At 45.0% G+C, this 17,337-nt stretch overlaps 1 protein-coding gene across 4 annotated transcripts in view; it reads right to left on the bottom strand.

Annotated features, from left to right (window-relative positions):
* arid1b (AT rich interactive domain 1B (SWI1-like)) overlaps positions 1-17,337 on the bottom strand; it is a 72,834-nt gene that overhangs the window by 5,932 nt on the left and 49,565 nt on the right. For 3 of the 4 annotated variants that reach the window (XM_053614222.1, XM_053614223.1, XM_053614221.1), the window contains 10 exons: positions 16,888-16,977; positions 15,516-15,689; positions 11,749-12,085; positions 11,103-11,231; positions 9,620-9,747; positions 9,126-9,232; positions 5,357-5,497; positions 3,567-3,776; positions 3,088-3,304; positions 968-1,106 (listed from right to left, as the gene is read on the bottom strand). In XM_053614222.1, the coding sequence (XP_053470197.1) occupies positions 968-1,106; positions 3,088-3,304; positions 3,567-3,776; positions 5,357-5,497; positions 9,126-9,232; positions 9,620-9,747; positions 11,103-11,231; positions 11,749-12,085; positions 15,516-15,689; positions 16,888-16,977 (1,672 nt within the window). The remainder of the gene's footprint in view (positions 1-967; positions 1,107-3,087; positions 3,305-3,566; positions 3,777-5,356; positions 5,498-9,125; positions 9,233-9,619; positions 9,748-11,102; positions 11,232-11,748; positions 12,086-15,515; positions 15,690-16,887; positions 16,978-17,337) is intronic. The other variant, XM_053614224.1, reaches the window with a different exon arrangement.

Raw genomic sequence — 17,337 nt, 5'->3', positions numbered from 1 at the left:
GAATCAGCGAAGATCAAGTAAGGAAGTCAGTGTGAGCCTGAACAACTCAACATAGCTTGTTCAAACCCAACATCCTCCACACACACACACATATACATACATATACACATATATACATACACATATATACATACACATATACACATATATATATATATACACACACACACACACACACACACATATATACACACACAAATCAGTATTAAAGTAGCAGAAAAGAGAAGATACATTAACAGGTTTGAATCAGCATAACAAAAATAACGTTTATACTGACTTTTCTAATGCACTATTACAGAGGAATCTTCTTTCAGAGCAGTTTACGATGTGTTTATTTTTTAGTTATTAATTATTTCTATCTACCCGTTCTTGTTAGCAGTTATTATGCCTTTTGCTCATGCTCAGCTTTGGCTATATCTGGTTATAATGAAGAATGGTGAGGGGGAAAAAAAAGAAAGTGAAGCACTGTGGACCTGGAGATTCAGGATAGTTTGCAGAGTTCATCAGCACGATTTTATGGAGATACTAGAGATCCTGATCCTTTCTGCTCTCCGGACCTGCCTGATACGTTTCGGATGTCCTACCTCTGGATGGAGCTCTCATCTACTCCAATTCCAGATTACTGGGACTACGGCTGCTTCTAAGGCCAAACAGACTTCATATAAATCAATAATGAACTTTTTCACACTATTTGTTGTTACCCAGATGAGGACGGGTTCCCTTCTGAGTCTGGTTCCTCTCAAGGTTTCTTCCTCTTAACATCTTAGGGAGTTTTTCCTTGCCACTGTTGCCACTCAGTTGCAACCCTGCTTGCTCAGTTGGGATAAATTCGCACCTTTAATATCTGTATACCGTGTTAATATTTCTGTAAAGCTGCTTTGAGACAATGTCTATTGTAAAAAGCGCTATACAAATAAAATTTAATTGAATAAATTTGAATCAGCATAATGTAGTGTATTTCACCCACCTGCCACTTTGCTGCAGAGGCATGTGGCTGTGTGGAGTAGATGCTGGAGTCGGGGGCTTTAAATCCCCAGGCATCTCCGTCATGGAGCTGCTGCCTGCAGACTGAGGAGTCTGAGGGCCCTGGAGAGAGCCAGAGTTTGCTACGGAACAAAAACAAAGAAGAAATACAAATGTGAGGAACACAGTGAAGATCTAGAAAAGGAGAAAAAAAAAAAACACTTATTCCACATGTGTGAGGAGTGTTTCCGCTAACGAGTCCTTTAATACAGAAGATCCTTATTGTTTTAGGGGTGCCAGGGTTGGATCGTGAGCTTTGTGAGGAGTTTCATATGTCCTCATCATGTCCATGTGGGTTTCCTCTGGGTTCTCTGGTTTCCTCCTACGACCCACAAAAACACGGCAGGTGCACTGGCTAGGCTGAACTGCTTCTAGGTGTGAGAATGTGTATACATAAGACCTGCATCCCTTTCAGGGTGTGTTCCAGCCTCATGCCCCGTGTTCTACCGGGACAGGATCCAGACCCATCCGGACCCAGCCCACCCCACCGCCAGACCAGAATAAAGCACTTACCGAAGATGAACGAACGAACGGATCATCTCTTTACTGCCAGATAAGACGCCGTACTTCACTTATAAAAGTTATTTATTTGTAAAGATTTGTTACACGTTTGTTATACGTGCACCTGCACGTTGTATTGAGTAAATGAAGGGTATTAAAAAAAGGAAAGACCTGGCGACCCAGTGTAGGATAAATGGTACAGAAAAATGGATGGATGGAGAAAGGGAAGATCTTACAAAATACTCCAGAATCATATGATGCTAGCATTTCATTTCTATAATCTAATAAGATGCAGATACAGCAGGCACAGGAACTAGTATAAGCAGACAACGTAATTAAAATTTTTTAAAAAAGGACAAGTGGAGGTACTTATTGGCAGAGCTGGACGGGGAGCAAAAAAAACAAAACAGTGCATTACGATGTAGTGAAAGTGTGTCAGCTTTGAAAGTAAACAATGCAGATGGGTTACAGGAGGACAGGCCTGGCACACACACACACACACATTCATGAGCATGAACTGGAGTGACCCTGATGCCATACTCAGTCTGAGTGAAGGAAGGAGGGGAGGGGGGAAAATGCTGGCTCACTGGTCGGCTGTGTAGGGGGTCAGACGGAGGTCATTTTTGTTTATATCTCACACGCCTCCCTCTATTAATCTTCCCTGGGGAATCCCCCCCTCCTTCTGTTTGACAGCTCTTTCTCCACACACTTTCTCTCCCTCTCTGTGTACTACTGAGGGAGGGAGGGAAGGAAGAAGGGAGGGAGGGAAATCCTTCAGCTGATTGCTTGACAGCTCTCCCTTTCCCCCACCCCACCCCACCCCTCCTTTCTCTTTCCCTCTCTCAGCGTGACTAAATCACCTGTCAGATATTTTTAGCTCTCACACAGCCAGCTCAAATTGATTTGAAGGCAGATGGAGGAAGGATGCCGGCGACGAGCCCCAACCCTGGAGGACCATTTATCAGCCCAAAGGGCAGACTGAATATTATGCACGCTAGAACACACTTTAAAATCGCTCACTCAAAAACTATTCCTAGAAATCAAATTACCCAGTAACAGCCAGAGCGGGGGGGGCAACAGTGACCTTGCCGTCGTGACAAACACGGCAAATAGGTACTGCCCTCTGTGAAGAGGATGAGCTCGCTTTTGAGTCTCTCAGGGTTTCTTCCTCATGTCACCTTGGGGAGGTTTGCCTCGCCACCGTCGCCAACGGCGACTTCTAACGGGTCTCGTATTGAGCAAGAATCAATTCAACTACATTCTTTCCTCGTATATTGTTTTTAACAATACAATTATAAAGCAGCAGCGTTACAGAAATCAGGATGTAGCTTTAGATCCTTCATGAGCAGATTGTGAATACTGGGAGTTCTGGGTGGAGCACAGGATTCTGCTGGTCTTTGTGATTAGGTGCAATTCGACAGGTGAGATTGTCCACTGGAGAAAGGGTGAGACTTGGGCAGAAACTGGTTTGGGAAATGCAAATCTTTAGGGTGTCCATGTGGACGAGAGCGTGTGTGTGTGTGTGTTTCATGAGACGCGCAGGAGGACAGAGAGGCTCATTACCCGGTGATGGCGGCTGGATCTTGGCCTGCTGCTGCTGCTGCTGCTTCTTACTGTCAGTGTTGAAGGCGTCTGGTGGAGGTTCTTCACCACGCTCCACCTTACACTCATAAGCGAACAGGTACTGGATGTACTGCTTCTTCAGAGAGCTGGCTGAGCTGCTGGACGTTCCTACGTTCAGAAGAGTGGAGAGCTCGCGCCACTTCTTGTTCTTATTCACCTGTACACAGGACGGAGAGGTTACAGTGAAATCTGGGAAATTAGGAAACCAACACGAGCTGTGCCTCGCTTTAAATCGTCGTTTCGCTGAGCTGTCCCAGCTAAACAGATCCGTCCCAGTGAAGGAGGAGTGCGTGCGGGTCTCTGTGATGGGTTTTGCAGCTGATGATCACTGCAGCAATAAAAAAGAAGTTTTTTCTAAAAAAAAAGAAAAGGAGAAAAAAAGTTCATCCTTCGATTTCGGACCCGCTTCCTCCACTCACCATGGCCAGGCCTCCGATGTCACGCACGCACAGGTAGAGACGGCACAGGTCCAGGGGCTTCTTGCCTACGGCAGGTAGGTTGGGTACAGGTGTGCCTCTGTCCTCCATGAAGGCCAGGTAACGGTCCACCCAGGCCCTCCTCTCCGGCTCATTCCCCAGCTCATACAGGCGCGTGATCTTCTCGTTCGTCATGGTGGCGGAGTTCGGCTTCTACACAGCACACACACACACACACACACACACACACACACACACACACACAATCTGAATAACTACACAGCTTCCTGGTCCATGAATCATATTCTGTAGAACATACTGTTCTAATCAAACTGAATAATGACACGGCACTACAGTCATCATAAAACGTTCATCATAAATCACGAGGAAACACAACACGGTGAAAATAAAAGCTTTTAGTGCGGCTTCTCATGAGAGAGAGATGTAGGATAATTTCTCATGAGAAATACATGATAATATATGCATGTATCTGATTGGCTGGCAGATGTCTTATAGTCAGACGGCTTTCGCATACGCTTTCGACATGAGAAGAAAAAAAACACACGATACACTCACCATTCAAGTAGTTAAAGCCACAAGAACACTGTTGCTAGGCAACTGGAGGATATGGATACTGAGCATGAAAGCTAGATAACCAAAAAAAACAACAAAAAAAAAACAACAAAAAACAAAACAAACAACTGCGGCTAATAGTTTAGCTAGCAGTTCATTTATATGGAAATGTAAAGACAGTGATGATGGAAACAACGTAAAACCTTCGGGAATATCAGCAGATGTTTCGGTGGAAGTTATACGGCATACGTATTTTTATGTGTGTGTGTGTGTATATTATATATATATATATATATATATATATATATATATATATATATATATATATATATATATATATATATATATATAAACATGCGCTGGAAAAACGAACAATGCTGCATTTAAAAATCTAGGGTCTGTTTACAGAAATAAATTGTATACCATTGATACAAAAAAACCCCAACACATTTGAATGCCTTAATCAGCTACCTGTCGCATTGAGTGACGAGGAATTTGTGTTACTGTTTCCTAATTTATTACGATATTAATATTGTATCAACATATTATCCAGATCTAATACAGTACTAACACACTAATAATCCAGGCAAAGACGCACATCTGTAGATTGTTTTAACTCTGGTCTACAAACATAAATCATTCACTAAACTTATGGAGTCATGGAACATCTTAAGTAAGGAATAACACACTCGGGGGGTGTGCCGCTACGCTGGAGTTACTGTTCCCACCCGGAATCCGTCATGTGCCGCAAAAGGAAAAAAAAAAGAAAGAGTGAACCGCTCTGTTCTGAAGACTTTCTCGTGTCAGAAACTCAGCCACAGCTTTACCTCGAACTGTTCTAAGGCTCGGACACTGGAGACTCCTTCCATAAACACTAAACGTAACCATGTACTCGCAGGAAAAACCTCACCAGATCAATAATCACATGCTTTATCATCTGGTTGTGTGGAGCGACCGTCATACGAGCCCCTGCGCGAGAAACGATAACGTAATAGAACGATCACATTAATATAAAATAACAGATGCTGATTCATTCAGAAAAGAGCAATCAGCAGTGCTGTGGTTCAGAGAAATAACTTGCATCATAAACGGTGGTGGGGTAAAAAAAAAAAGAAGAAATAAGAAAAAAAAAAAACATGTAAGCAGGATAAAGAAGGCAGAAAAGGAGGGGGGGGGGGTGGAGAGAGAGAGAGGAGTGTAGACGTGCTTGTGGCACTCACAGGGCTGCTGGGGGTCTTTGGCCAGGCTGGACTGCTAATGCTGTCACTGTCATCGCCGTGATTAGAGGACAGACTAGCAGGGCTGGGGGACAGGGGAGACGGGGTGGGGGGCTGAGACACACAGTGGGAGCTGGAGCTGTCCTGTCACGGAGAAGAAAAGAAGGACAAGCGTGCGCACACACACACACACGCACACGCACACACACAATTCCAACACAACCACCCAGGAAAGCGCACACACACACAAACAGGACCACATGGTGAGAGATAGCTGGAGTTTCCATTTCTCCTTTATTCCTCATCCTTGTCTCCCTCTCTCTCTCTCTCACACACACACACAGAGTTGTGCTAAAAGTGTTTTGCTGCAGAGGCAGTAAAAGCTGCTTGGCTTTTAGAGAAAGAATGCAGAGGCGAGCACCTTCTATTTCTCGTTAACACACTCCCAATGTCACCAGTGCTAATGCGGTTTGCTTGCAACACACTAACTCGTTTTACCAAGGTTCAGAAAAGAAAAAAAAAAGGCAAGAAAGAGGTGGAGGGGAAAAATTAGCTTAGTTAAAAGGAAAAAACAACAACAACAACAGGTAGCTATAGTATGTGGATGTGCACTGGGTCTGGAAACCCACATAACCTGGAAAAAGCAGCGGGCGCAGAACCAGCACGCTGCCCGTAACCGCTCACTGAAACGTGCTGGAAAAGGCATCGGGTCAGCCACATTCATTCATTCACTTTATAATTCAGAATAAACGTGCGCTATTGTAAGATTTCAACAGGACGCGCAGTAGGTTTCTTGCTAATTCTAGCCAAGTAGTGCGTTCACACATGGCTACATTGTGTTCTTACATCATTGTAAGCTCATAGCTTCGTCACAGTGCTTACTTCCCTAAAGAAATCTGATGCCATATTATTTCCCCAAAAGCTATAACTAACCCATAGAGACCTCGTTTAAAACAAACAAAAACAAACCAGCAACGGCAGATACAGTGCAGATAAGCGATGACAAAAATCCCACGACACACCCAGCAGAACATTCAGTGTGTGTGTGTGTGTGATCTGAGCCAAACACGGACATGTCTCCGGCTCAAATCAACAACCTGTAATTAAAGCTCGTAGGCTAAGCTTAATTGTTGCGTTGCTAATTATTAAATCAATCCCTGTTTAACCTTTACGATTGCCTACTTGATTTCATTTTCATGCATACTGACTGCAAGATAGCTCGCGATCAAGGAAGTCTAAGCAGGTAGCTTCAACGCTGTAATTGAAATCAATTGGTCTATTTTTGATGCTCATTAAAAAAGTAAAATCCACTAAATGGTGTTTGAATTACTTAGTTGCTTCTTTCAGTAAAGCGGACCGACTCGGGAGAAACTGGTGAGGGTGCTCAAAGGGAAAGAGAGATCGGACGTGACCAGAGTTTCTGCTTTAGACTTGGACTGGATTCTGCGTACACGGAATAAATGAGCACGAATCGTATGTGTGCGGTGTGCGGTTATAAAAAGCAGCCTCACGAGCAGTGCGAGAGCTTCCGTATAGACACAGCTAAGGTTTTACAACACTGACATGACAGCAGCAGGCACAATACTGAACGAGAGCTAGAGCAGAGAGATGGCCGTAAAACAACGGTTTCTTCCCGCCTGCTTTGATTAGGTAACCCACACGATTCGGTCTCAACGTGAAGCAAATATCAAGAAACGAGTACAGGCTAACGACGAGTACATCATCAGACGAGCAAAGCTAAACAGAGATGAACACTTAGACGGAGATCAGATCTCTGAATGTCTCGTCCGTGCCGTGTAGTCCTCTGGATAACTGCAAGTCCTTTCCTACACGTATCCACATTCCAGATCTTCTCACCGACGCCCAATATCAAAATTTCCCACTCTCCACAACATGCCCTATTTAAAGTCCTGTTCTCACTTATAAAGCCCTCGATAATCCCACTCCTACTGAAATCTCTGATCTTCTACATTCTTACCAATCTCTCCATATTCTCAGAGGTTCCTCTTCTACAAGGCTCACTACTAGAGGTGCACGATACTAAATTTCTCAGCCGATACCGATAACCGATTATTCAGAGTGATATCGGACGATACCGATAGTTCTGCCTTTTCTTAAATGAATAATAATAATTAATCCTACAATTCTGAAGTAAATGCAAATAAAAACTTTATTCTCTCCATTTCAGCAAGTTGTTTCACAGTAACTGGTCACATGAACTCAATTCTGAAGATTAAAGTAAGATTATTAACTTATTGAATGTTATTAATTCAAAATAACATTGAATTCTTAAAAAAAAAAAAAAAAAAAAAAAATCACCTGTTAGTCTCACATTCACTCTCCACAAACACAAGCATTTCTACTTCATCACTGAACATCAAACTGGTAATATATCATATAAACTTTTTTATATATTAACATTAACTGGAGATGAAATATACTATTTTTCTGTGCTATATATACACTTTTTTGAATTTTTTTTTGTATATTTTATATAACTCATCTTCATTTAAATCTTTCATCTGGAAGTGGTATTAGTGAGGCCAGCAGGGGGCGCTCACCCTGTGGTCCGTGTGGAGCCTAATGCTCCACACGGACTATAATGCTATAGTGACGGGGACACTATACTGTAAAAACGGCATCGTTTTTCGGATGAGACGTTAAACCGAGGTCCTGAATCTCTGTGGTCATTAAAAATTTCCCCATTGGTCCTTCTCTATCATAATCCCCATCTCTGAATCACTCTCTCCTCTCCACTAATAGCTGGTGTGTGCTGGGTGTTCTGGAGCACTATTGCTGCCGTCACACCATCCAGGAGGACGCTACACACTGGTGCTGGTTGAGGAGATGTAAGGTTCAGGTCATCAATCCCATGCTGTCCTCCTATTGGTGAATTTTGGATGACCATCTAATTGACACTTTCAGTAGTGTTCTCTCGAGTCTCACACTCGTGTACTTACAAAAGAACTTGACGGGATAATTCCCAGCAAGTCCATTCTCTGCATTTCTTCCGGTTCGATTCTGAGAAACAGCCAGTGATTTATTCATCACTTCAGCTAACTGTTCATTTCAGCACCGTGAACCTCGAGCGCCAGTTCTCTCTTCGCCTGTCCACGTACAAATAACGTTCTAGTGTTTTCCCCCCAGAGAAATAAAAGAAGTGTGGATGAATACACACGGTATCCACACACACACACACACACACACACACACGACAGAGCTGAGATCTGCTGTGAATGCCAGCATGGTGAGTGTTACACATGCAGTTCAGCTCCAGCCACCTGAGCAAAGCACTGAATCGCCACTGGTACACCTCAGGCATAGCAGGAGCATGGTTTATAAACTCGGGAGGTTAGTGTGTGTGTGTGTGTGTGTGTGTGTGTGTGTGGATTTGATTTGGTCTCTTGTGAACCAGGAGTCTAGCTAAGCTAAAGCCGTGCCACAAGCCGAAAAATAATAAAAAGGGGGCACAAGTCACAGAGTGGAAAGCTGCAGAGTTTTTCCATCATTCAGAGGTTAGAGATGTTTCTGATCATGACACGAGAAAGTGGTAAAGCCAGAAAGAGTAACAGAGAGAGAGAGAGAGAGAGAGAGAGAGAGAGAGAGAGAAACAGAGAGTAGGAGAGAGACAGAGAGCAAGAGAGAGAGAGAGACAGAGAGAGAAAAAAACAGAGAGAGACAGAGAGCAAGAGAGAGAGAGAAAGACAGAGAGAGAGAGCGAGAGAGAGAGAGAGAAAGAGAGAGAGTAAAGTAGAAAGAGACTTGCTTTTACCTTCGATTTGGGCGGCTCGTTGCCAGCCACGCTGCCTTCTTCCTTCTCTGCTCTCTGTTTCGGGTCAGTGGGAGGCATGCTGTCTCCGGGCCCCATGGGCATGTGTCCTGCACAACACACACCCCCGACACACACACATACACATCACATCACATCACACCACTGCTGTGCAACAGCTTTAAAATAGGAGGACAAAATTCAGGATTACTGATATTCTGAATAAACATGTAAACAGCATGCATGGAATCTGTATATTTATTATTCTTCCTTTTTTAAAGAATCCCTCTGCTATTGTATGAAACTGGTGTTAGAGCTAAATGATGTCTGTTGAAGGGCGCGTGTGATGATTCTTTTGGTTGAAGCTACGCTAAAAGAAACAAACTTTGTCTAAATGGCATTTTCTGCATAAAGCTTTACTGATATTTTAACCTGCACTAAGACGCACACGATCATATCTCGAGTGAATCTGATCAGAACTGCACTGCCGCTCTCACCCGAAGGCATGGTGCTGTACGGAGGCCCCTGGAGGTTCATCCTGCTCGAGTTAGCGCTCTGAAGTGGGTTGTACGGGCCTCCGGGACCCATCCCAGCCATCGGGGGCCCGCCTGCGTACCCGCCCGACCTGGAGACCCCGACACACAGAGAGCAGACGTTATTACAGAAGGCAAACGGTATCGCACAACCCTGTTAATAAGCACTGGTGAGCTGCTGAAAAGCAGTACGTTTGTAATGTTCTACCAAGGAGCATGAAATTCAGCAGAGCTTGGCTTAGAGTGAAGCGTGTTAAATGTCCTCAAACCGTTCCAAATCGCACCACAGAAGGCCCCATCAAATCTGACAGGAAGGAAGTGCTTGAGATGTGCAGAAATTAGACGTGGGCAATAGTTTACCCAAAGCGTTCGCATGCACCTCGGTAATACTAATCGGAAAACTCCGGCCTACACGAGTCTGAGAATTATCGGATTTCTTTAAACATCTCTACACCATCAACAAATCCTCCAAAGGACAAAAAGATCATGATGTAGATGTCAATCTATTATTTGGGAGTTTGTCTTGGGAGTCCCCAGCATCAGTGCTCTGCATGTTCCATGACAGGAAACGTAAGCAGAAATGGATGAAAAGTATGGCACGTCAATCTTTTACACATTTGAAAAAAAATAATCGTTTAAAAATGCTAAATCTTGTGGCAGACGTGGAATAAAAGACTTCAGGACGTGCTGTTATTGGAAAATAATCGACGTCGGGGTGGTAACGGCGACTCGCCCTTAGTCCCGGGACGCATCGCACCACTATTGTCGATTATTTTCAAATAACAACATGCCCCGAAGTTTTTTATTCCTTACAGAGCAATGCTTTATTAAAAAAAAAAAAAAAAAAAGGTCCATCTTTCAGCCTCACCAAAATTGCTTTTAAACACGTGGGAAGTGTGCTTTTGGGATATATAGATATAGATATTATACACGTATTGATTCTATGAAACCCAGGACTAGTTTAGACTGTTTACTGGATGCAGTTCTCTAGTAACCCCAGTAACAGACTAGCTCATGGTGCCACATGGTAAGCGAACACGCCCCCTTAAACGACCCTGCCTCTTATTCGGCTTTGTTTGATTCCAGATTATCTGATTATTCCAAACAAAACAGGACAACACGAGTGTGTTATTTAGTCTTCTGTTTAGTTCCTGTTATTAGAAAGAATATCTACAGCTCAAAAGGAAAAAGGAACTGGACTGTGCATGTGGATAGTGCTGATACTCGAATACGGCTGCTAATCTCACTGCTACATCTTAATGACGTGTACGTACAACGCATCAGAGAAGAGCACGGATCAGGCACAAGGTTTTCCCGCTTAACCAGAAGGTTAGAGGTGCTAGCCAAGCCATAGTTTGGCGCGTAAGCGTTAAGATTAGTGTTAGACGCAACAGCGGGCTCAGTGAAGCACAAGAAGCAGGCTTGAAGGTGCTCTGGGTGCACCTACCCATAATGCTCGGGCTGAGGCCGGCCTGGGCCGCTGGTGTAGAGGCTGGTATGGGGCTGAGGGAAATGGGGGGGAGTAAAGGGGCTCGGCCGTACCCCCGGGTACACGGGGGACCTGGTATACGGAGGCCTGGAGCAGAGGGCAAGGGCACAACAGCCTCAGTGGTCAGGTCTTCAGTCGAATTGGACTCGTAATAACGTTGTACGTGTAATATAATGTACAGTGCCGTCAGGATTAATGATAAAACACCGTGTGTGAAAACACAGGTCAGCAGTAGGCATGTGCCGATAATCAGTTATATCGTTCTACTCACTACTCCCCGTGTTAATTCGGGAAATTCTCAGACGAAATCGGACTCGTTCGGACAGCCGAATAAGGACTTCAAAGTGTCTTTAAGTTGAGGTTGTATTACGTGACGTTTGAGATTAGAAAATGTCCAATAATTCTGTTTCCTGGACAGGAGCTTAATGAAAGCATGTTGAAACGTTTAATATCGGCACACTCCTAGTCAGCAGTCCGTGTGTGTGTGTGTGTGTGTGTGTGTGTTTTGTACACATCAGGATGTGATGAACACTAATGAATTTCACGCTGAACGTGTGAGTCTCAACGTCAATTTATTATTAACGTTAAGAGACGGCATGTTTACCTGGCCGGTCCGGGTGCTTGGGGGTTCTGTGGTGAGGGAGCAGTGCCGCTCTCGTGGGGTTTCCGGCCACCTGTTGGTGGAGGGGGGCCCATGCCGGGCCCTGCAGGCTGAGGCATGCTGGGAGATGTTGGTGCCGCGCTGCTAGAACCCGCTGGGTATGGACGTCCTCCCCCCGGCTGAGCGGGACCCCTAGCAGCAGGCATTGAGCCGCAGGGCTGTCCGGGGCCCTGGCCGTGCATGGGGCTGCTGGCGTTCATGCCCAGGCTCATGCCAGGCCCGGGGCCGCTGTAGCTGGGGCCTGGAGCGCCACCGTAGCTTGGTAGACGAGGGTAGTTACCTAAAGAGAAATAAATAGCAACACTTCCTTACATCACACGAGATATGCCAAATTTCCATCAGACTTTCAGATACCTGTAATACTCAGAATTTGAAGGCGTTTGGACTAAATGTCCAACAGAACACCATTTTAGACCCAGCTACAGAATAACACCTGTAGAAAACATAACTTTTGTTTTTCAATTTAATTTTTATTTATACAGTTGAGGTCGTAAGTTTACATACGCCTTGCAGAATCTGAAAAAGTGTTTTATATATAAAATGTAGCTTTTTATTTAGTATTGCCCAGATGTTTACATATAGCCCACAAGACGCAATAATAACCAAATTTACCAGTTCAAAAGTTTACACACCCTTCATTCTTAATCCTGCGTGTCGTTACCTGGATGATCAACGACTGTGTTTACGTTTTGTGAGAGTTCTTCACGAGTCCCTTGTTTGTCCTGAGCAGTTAAACTGCCCACTGTTCTTCAGAAAAATCCTCCAGGTCCGGCACATTCTTTGCTTTTCCAGCATCTTCTACATATTTGACCCCTTTCCAACAGCGACTATATGATGTTCGGATCCATCTTTTCACACCGAGGACGACTGAGAGACTCGTACACGACGATTACAAAAGGTGCAAACGTTCACTGATGCTCAAGAATTCAACACAATACGTTAAGAGCCAGGGGGGTGTAAACTTTTCAACAGGATGATCGGTGTAAATTGTTATCTTCTGGGAAACCTGTAACTAACTATATTACGTAGCTTCTGAAGGGCAGTACTAAATGAAGAAAAAGAAGATCTATAAACAAAATCATCAAGTAATCCAATTCAACCCTTCGAATTCATTCTGACTGCTCACAACGTTAACTGCAACATTTCCAACACAAGTGAAAATACAGGGGAAAAGAAGAAGGTTAAAAAAAAAAAAAAGACAAGAAGCGGTAACACTGTCTGAACTAAGTGACTATTATCTACTGGTTTTACTTCATGGGGCTACTTTATCGAGCTCGGGGCTGCAGGGGATTTTTGGGGGTTTTTTGTTGTTGCATTCTTTTTCCCTTCGTTGTCATTCTCAGACATACTGAGACTCGTCAAGCTCTGCAAGAGACAAGATGGAGGCGGCAGCTCGGGGCCACTTTGTCAGCAAGTCTGTGCGCTGCTGAACGGACATTCCGCGTGATGAGTGCGGGATCGGAGCATCACCGGAGAGACGCTTCTTAATGAGGTGTGCCTGCTGCTGACGAGCTACAGGGGAGACATGAGTGCAGGCTGCTGATTACTCTGAGAACTGAGCGTGGCTGTATGTGGACTGAATCCTGCAGTAATGGTGAAATCATGTGCATATTATTACACATGAAAATTTGCCAAGCGGCATTTCAGGCTCTATTAGTGCAGGAATGATTTATTTTTATTTTTTTTTTGCTCTGGCTGCAGCTGTTAAAATACAGACAGAGATCTCGAATTCGGCGAGCTGCCTGTTTCAGGAGTCCCACAGGAAATCAGAGGCTTTGGCTTCTCTTCCTCTTCCCCGAACAGAAAAGCAGAACAAAATGCTTTTTTTGCTTTTTTGTTTTGATGTCATGTAGTTGTTCTAAAAATATATGAAGCGGGTCAAGAAGCTGCTATTTTGTTTCCCGGCGCTGTAAATATTCTGCGTCCTAAACCCTAACAAGCTCGTCAGTGTCTGCTGTTTTATCCTTCCACAGCATGACGGGCCCTCGAGCACCGCCAATTACAGGAGACGCTCTGGCACATTCGGCCGCACTGCACTGCCTATCTGAGTCACCGTAATCCCACGATGCCCAGGGGATGCGAGAGATCGGGACAGCTGCCTCGCCTCAGACACCCGGAGATAACCTCCAGCTCTGCGCCTCCGAGTTTCATACCTGCTGCATCTGTGCCAAAGAGCAGATTCGGCATTTCCGTCAATCCGTCCCCGCTGAGAGGAAAACGAAAGCAAGCGCCGATGCCAATCACAGCAAGACTGGCAGCTTACTGTTCTCTACGTTCTGAGAAGGAAACGCGGGATTTTCACGTGGTCCTGAGATCGAGACTGTGTCATTCACAGGACGGCTTCTCGTGTTCCTTATTTTCACCAAACGTCAAAGAAATTTCCCTGGACCAGACTTGGACAGAATATATGTTTTAAACACTTAGCCTGGGGAAGTGGCGAGTAGGCGGTTCTTAGTCACGTCCTGTGCCAGAAGATTACGTCCCTGCTCACATCGTCCTTTTAAAAGGACCTCGTTGGAGTTACCGCATCGAGCGAGTTGGCTCTCTAGCTCATTTAGGTCGACTCTGTTGACGTGAAGCTAGCTTATTTAATAACTCGTCAGCGTAACGTTAGCCCATCTGCTGTACTGTGGATCCTGTACCTTATTTCATGCGACTGTTAAAACAGATAACTGTCCCCGTGAAGTGCCTTGAGACACGCACCGGTACTCGATGTCTTGACGTAATTTCCATTGAAACAGGATGACAAGGTGGGGCATATCGAGTTGCTCCGCCCCTTTTTTAAAATAGCCAATAGCGGTTAGCTTACCTCGCAGCCCGGGCTAAGCCGTGCTTGACTTTTAGTATCACGGACGCGAGCCCGAGCGGTAACGACGTGTCGGATTTACTTTGTGGAGGATTTTCCTCCACCTTCTTCACCTTCGAACAGCCGCAAAAAGACGCATCTGCGACCCGTGCTTGCTGCTACGGGTTCTCTCGCTCGACGACGAAAACTTCGGCGAGGCGATGTTTATAATCTTGGGGGCGGGACACTTCGGGTTCTAGAGAGCATTTGATTGGACAGAAAACCTGATGAGAAGCTGAAAGTGCAGAATGATGTCATCAAAACTGTTGATCCGTATCGGTGGTAGAGAGAGAGAGAGAGAGAGACGGCACATTTTGAATGCGTATATCTTCTAAATGCGACTTCTTATTATCATCATTATCAAATATAATATAGCCACGTGCCATCAGTGCGGATTCGTAATGAATTATATAAGCTGAGTTTTGGATGAAACATGTTCCAGCAGACAGATTTTTGATTCTTTATACGGATAAGTAAACACACAATGGTCTCCGTTTGGCTTCTCCACGCTCGGCTAGCTCTGCACATCCATCAGAGTAGTTGCATTTCTGTTGTCTCGCGCCAGCTGCCAGTTAAACAAGTGAAACCGCAGGACAACAGGGAGCATCAATCAGAAACGGACAGGAGCTCGGTGACGTTATGAGAGCGCGAACCGGGGCTATTTATTACCACACCGCATGATGGATTACTTCCACGTCCTGTTCAGAGAGACAACACGACCGCACGCAGGCGTTTTTGTCTGTGGACTTGTTTTTAAAAGGTCATCCAAAATTTTTTTTAACAAAATAGGAGAATCAAAAATCTGAAGAAAAAAACAACACGTGATGAGAATGGAATAGCAGATGCAGGTGTGAAGGAGTGTTACCTGAAGGGCCGTACTGCCCGCCCTGGGGCACGTACCCGGGGCCGCCCTGCTGGTACGAGCCCACGCTGTGGTGCATGGGGCCTCCAGGGGATGGGTGTGGGGACATGGGCGGTCCAGGCTGCTGGGGACCAAACTGAGGGCCAGGGCCACTGCGCTGCAGGTTGGAGGCAAATCCTAGGTGCATGAAAGCAAACAGAAACAAGTCAGGGGTGGAGCGTGCAGGCTTGGGAGCATTTCTAAACTGCATTTTATAGAAAACATAGTTCTTAATGAACATAAAATGACGGTTTTTACATCATGCTGAGTATTTATTATGGGGGGGGGGGGGGGGCGGCGGTCTTGATGACTAAGTGATGCTTGTTTTCTCTTTAAGAATATAAATTTACTTTTAAGACAAGGCACAGTTTGGACTTGTGTCTTGGATGGAGTACTAAAATGTAATGCACTGTAAGTTAATCTTATAATTTACGCTATTTATGACGTTATTATTTATGACAGTCTCTTATTTTTTTCCCCTCTCTTGAAGCTGAATAAGACAAAAACACAGCTGATCATGTAACAGAGAAACCAGAGTGTGGAAACTCCTCTGTCCTGAAGACGTCGCCGTGATGGAAAACTTAACGACTGACACCCGAGACTCTTTCCATACAGGTTGAATACATAAACGACTGACTGTGTGGCGTTCTTTTTCTTTTAAAAATTGGTTTAGAATTAATTTACGATTACGTTGAACGTCCACCCTGTGAATCAGCTGTTACTACAGAGACGATAACGTATTAGAACCAGCGCGTTCTAATATAAACCTGGCCTCTGAGTTACAGCCAGAGCTATGACTACTGTCAGAGCTGCTCTAACAGGGAGAATGATCTCGACACCTTCTGACCAATGAGATTCGAAAAGCGCCCGGTTATCGTAATTCCGATATGACGTGAACACGCTACTCCGGTTCCTTTACGTGCTAGGTGGAACTGTAATTCTCTATGGAATTGGTTTTTGTCAATTAGAAACAGAATAGGGTTTTATTTACGCTCCCAGCTTGCGTGCTATACGTTTCCGTGTTCCCAGGTGGTAGGACGGCTGCTGCTCAACCGTAAGCCATAGAAAAGCTCAGACGTGATGTCATGAGTCAGAGCAGAGCCACTGTGGATTGCGGCCGCCGGATGAAGCCATCGCGAGTGTTAATGTGTCACACAAATGAGGCCATTTATCTGAAGTGGCGTTGGAAAATGGCGTGGAGAGCGCACGTCTAGAACACGTATAGCTGAGACAGATAACAAATCTACACAAGTGACCATTAGGAGGCCTGTTACTGCTGCTGTAGGGGTAATAAAGGTGTGCGCGCATGTGTGTGTGTGTGCGCGTGTATACTCACCCCTCTCCTGAGACATGGGCGACTGACTGAGGGTGGAATGGGAGGCCACATCTGATACGTTCCCTGGGGTTTGTGGGGCCATCTGTGTACCTACACACACACACACACACCTGAAATTAACTGCAGCACACTTCTGTTACTGAAATAACCCAAACCTCCTAATGTAGTTAAATGACTTTTAGCTGCCATAAAAAACCGTGTATGTGTGTGTACGGGGGTGCGTGTCCTTTCCAGTCTGTTCACTATGAGGCTAATGGAGGCCAGCTCTATCAGCAGGGGTGAAACATCGACAGGCGAATAAAAAGGCCTCCTGCGGCCCTCGTTAGGGACATCCGGAGCAAGGAAGCGCGAGGACGAGACACTCACAGCTTCAGCTGTCAAACGCTCAAGCTAACGACGACCCACACTGAGGGAGAAGCTGGGCAGTAAATGCTCCGAACGTGCCAACAG

This window comes from Ictalurus furcatus, chromosome 25 (assembly GCF_023375685.1).
Source record: "Ictalurus furcatus strain D&B chromosome 25, Billie_1.0, whole genome shotgun sequence".
In the NCBI taxonomy this organism is placed as follows: Eukaryota; Metazoa; Chordata; class Actinopteri; order Siluriformes; family Ictaluridae; genus Ictalurus; species Ictalurus furcatus.
This window is presented reverse-complemented; position numbering and strand designations above follow the sequence as displayed.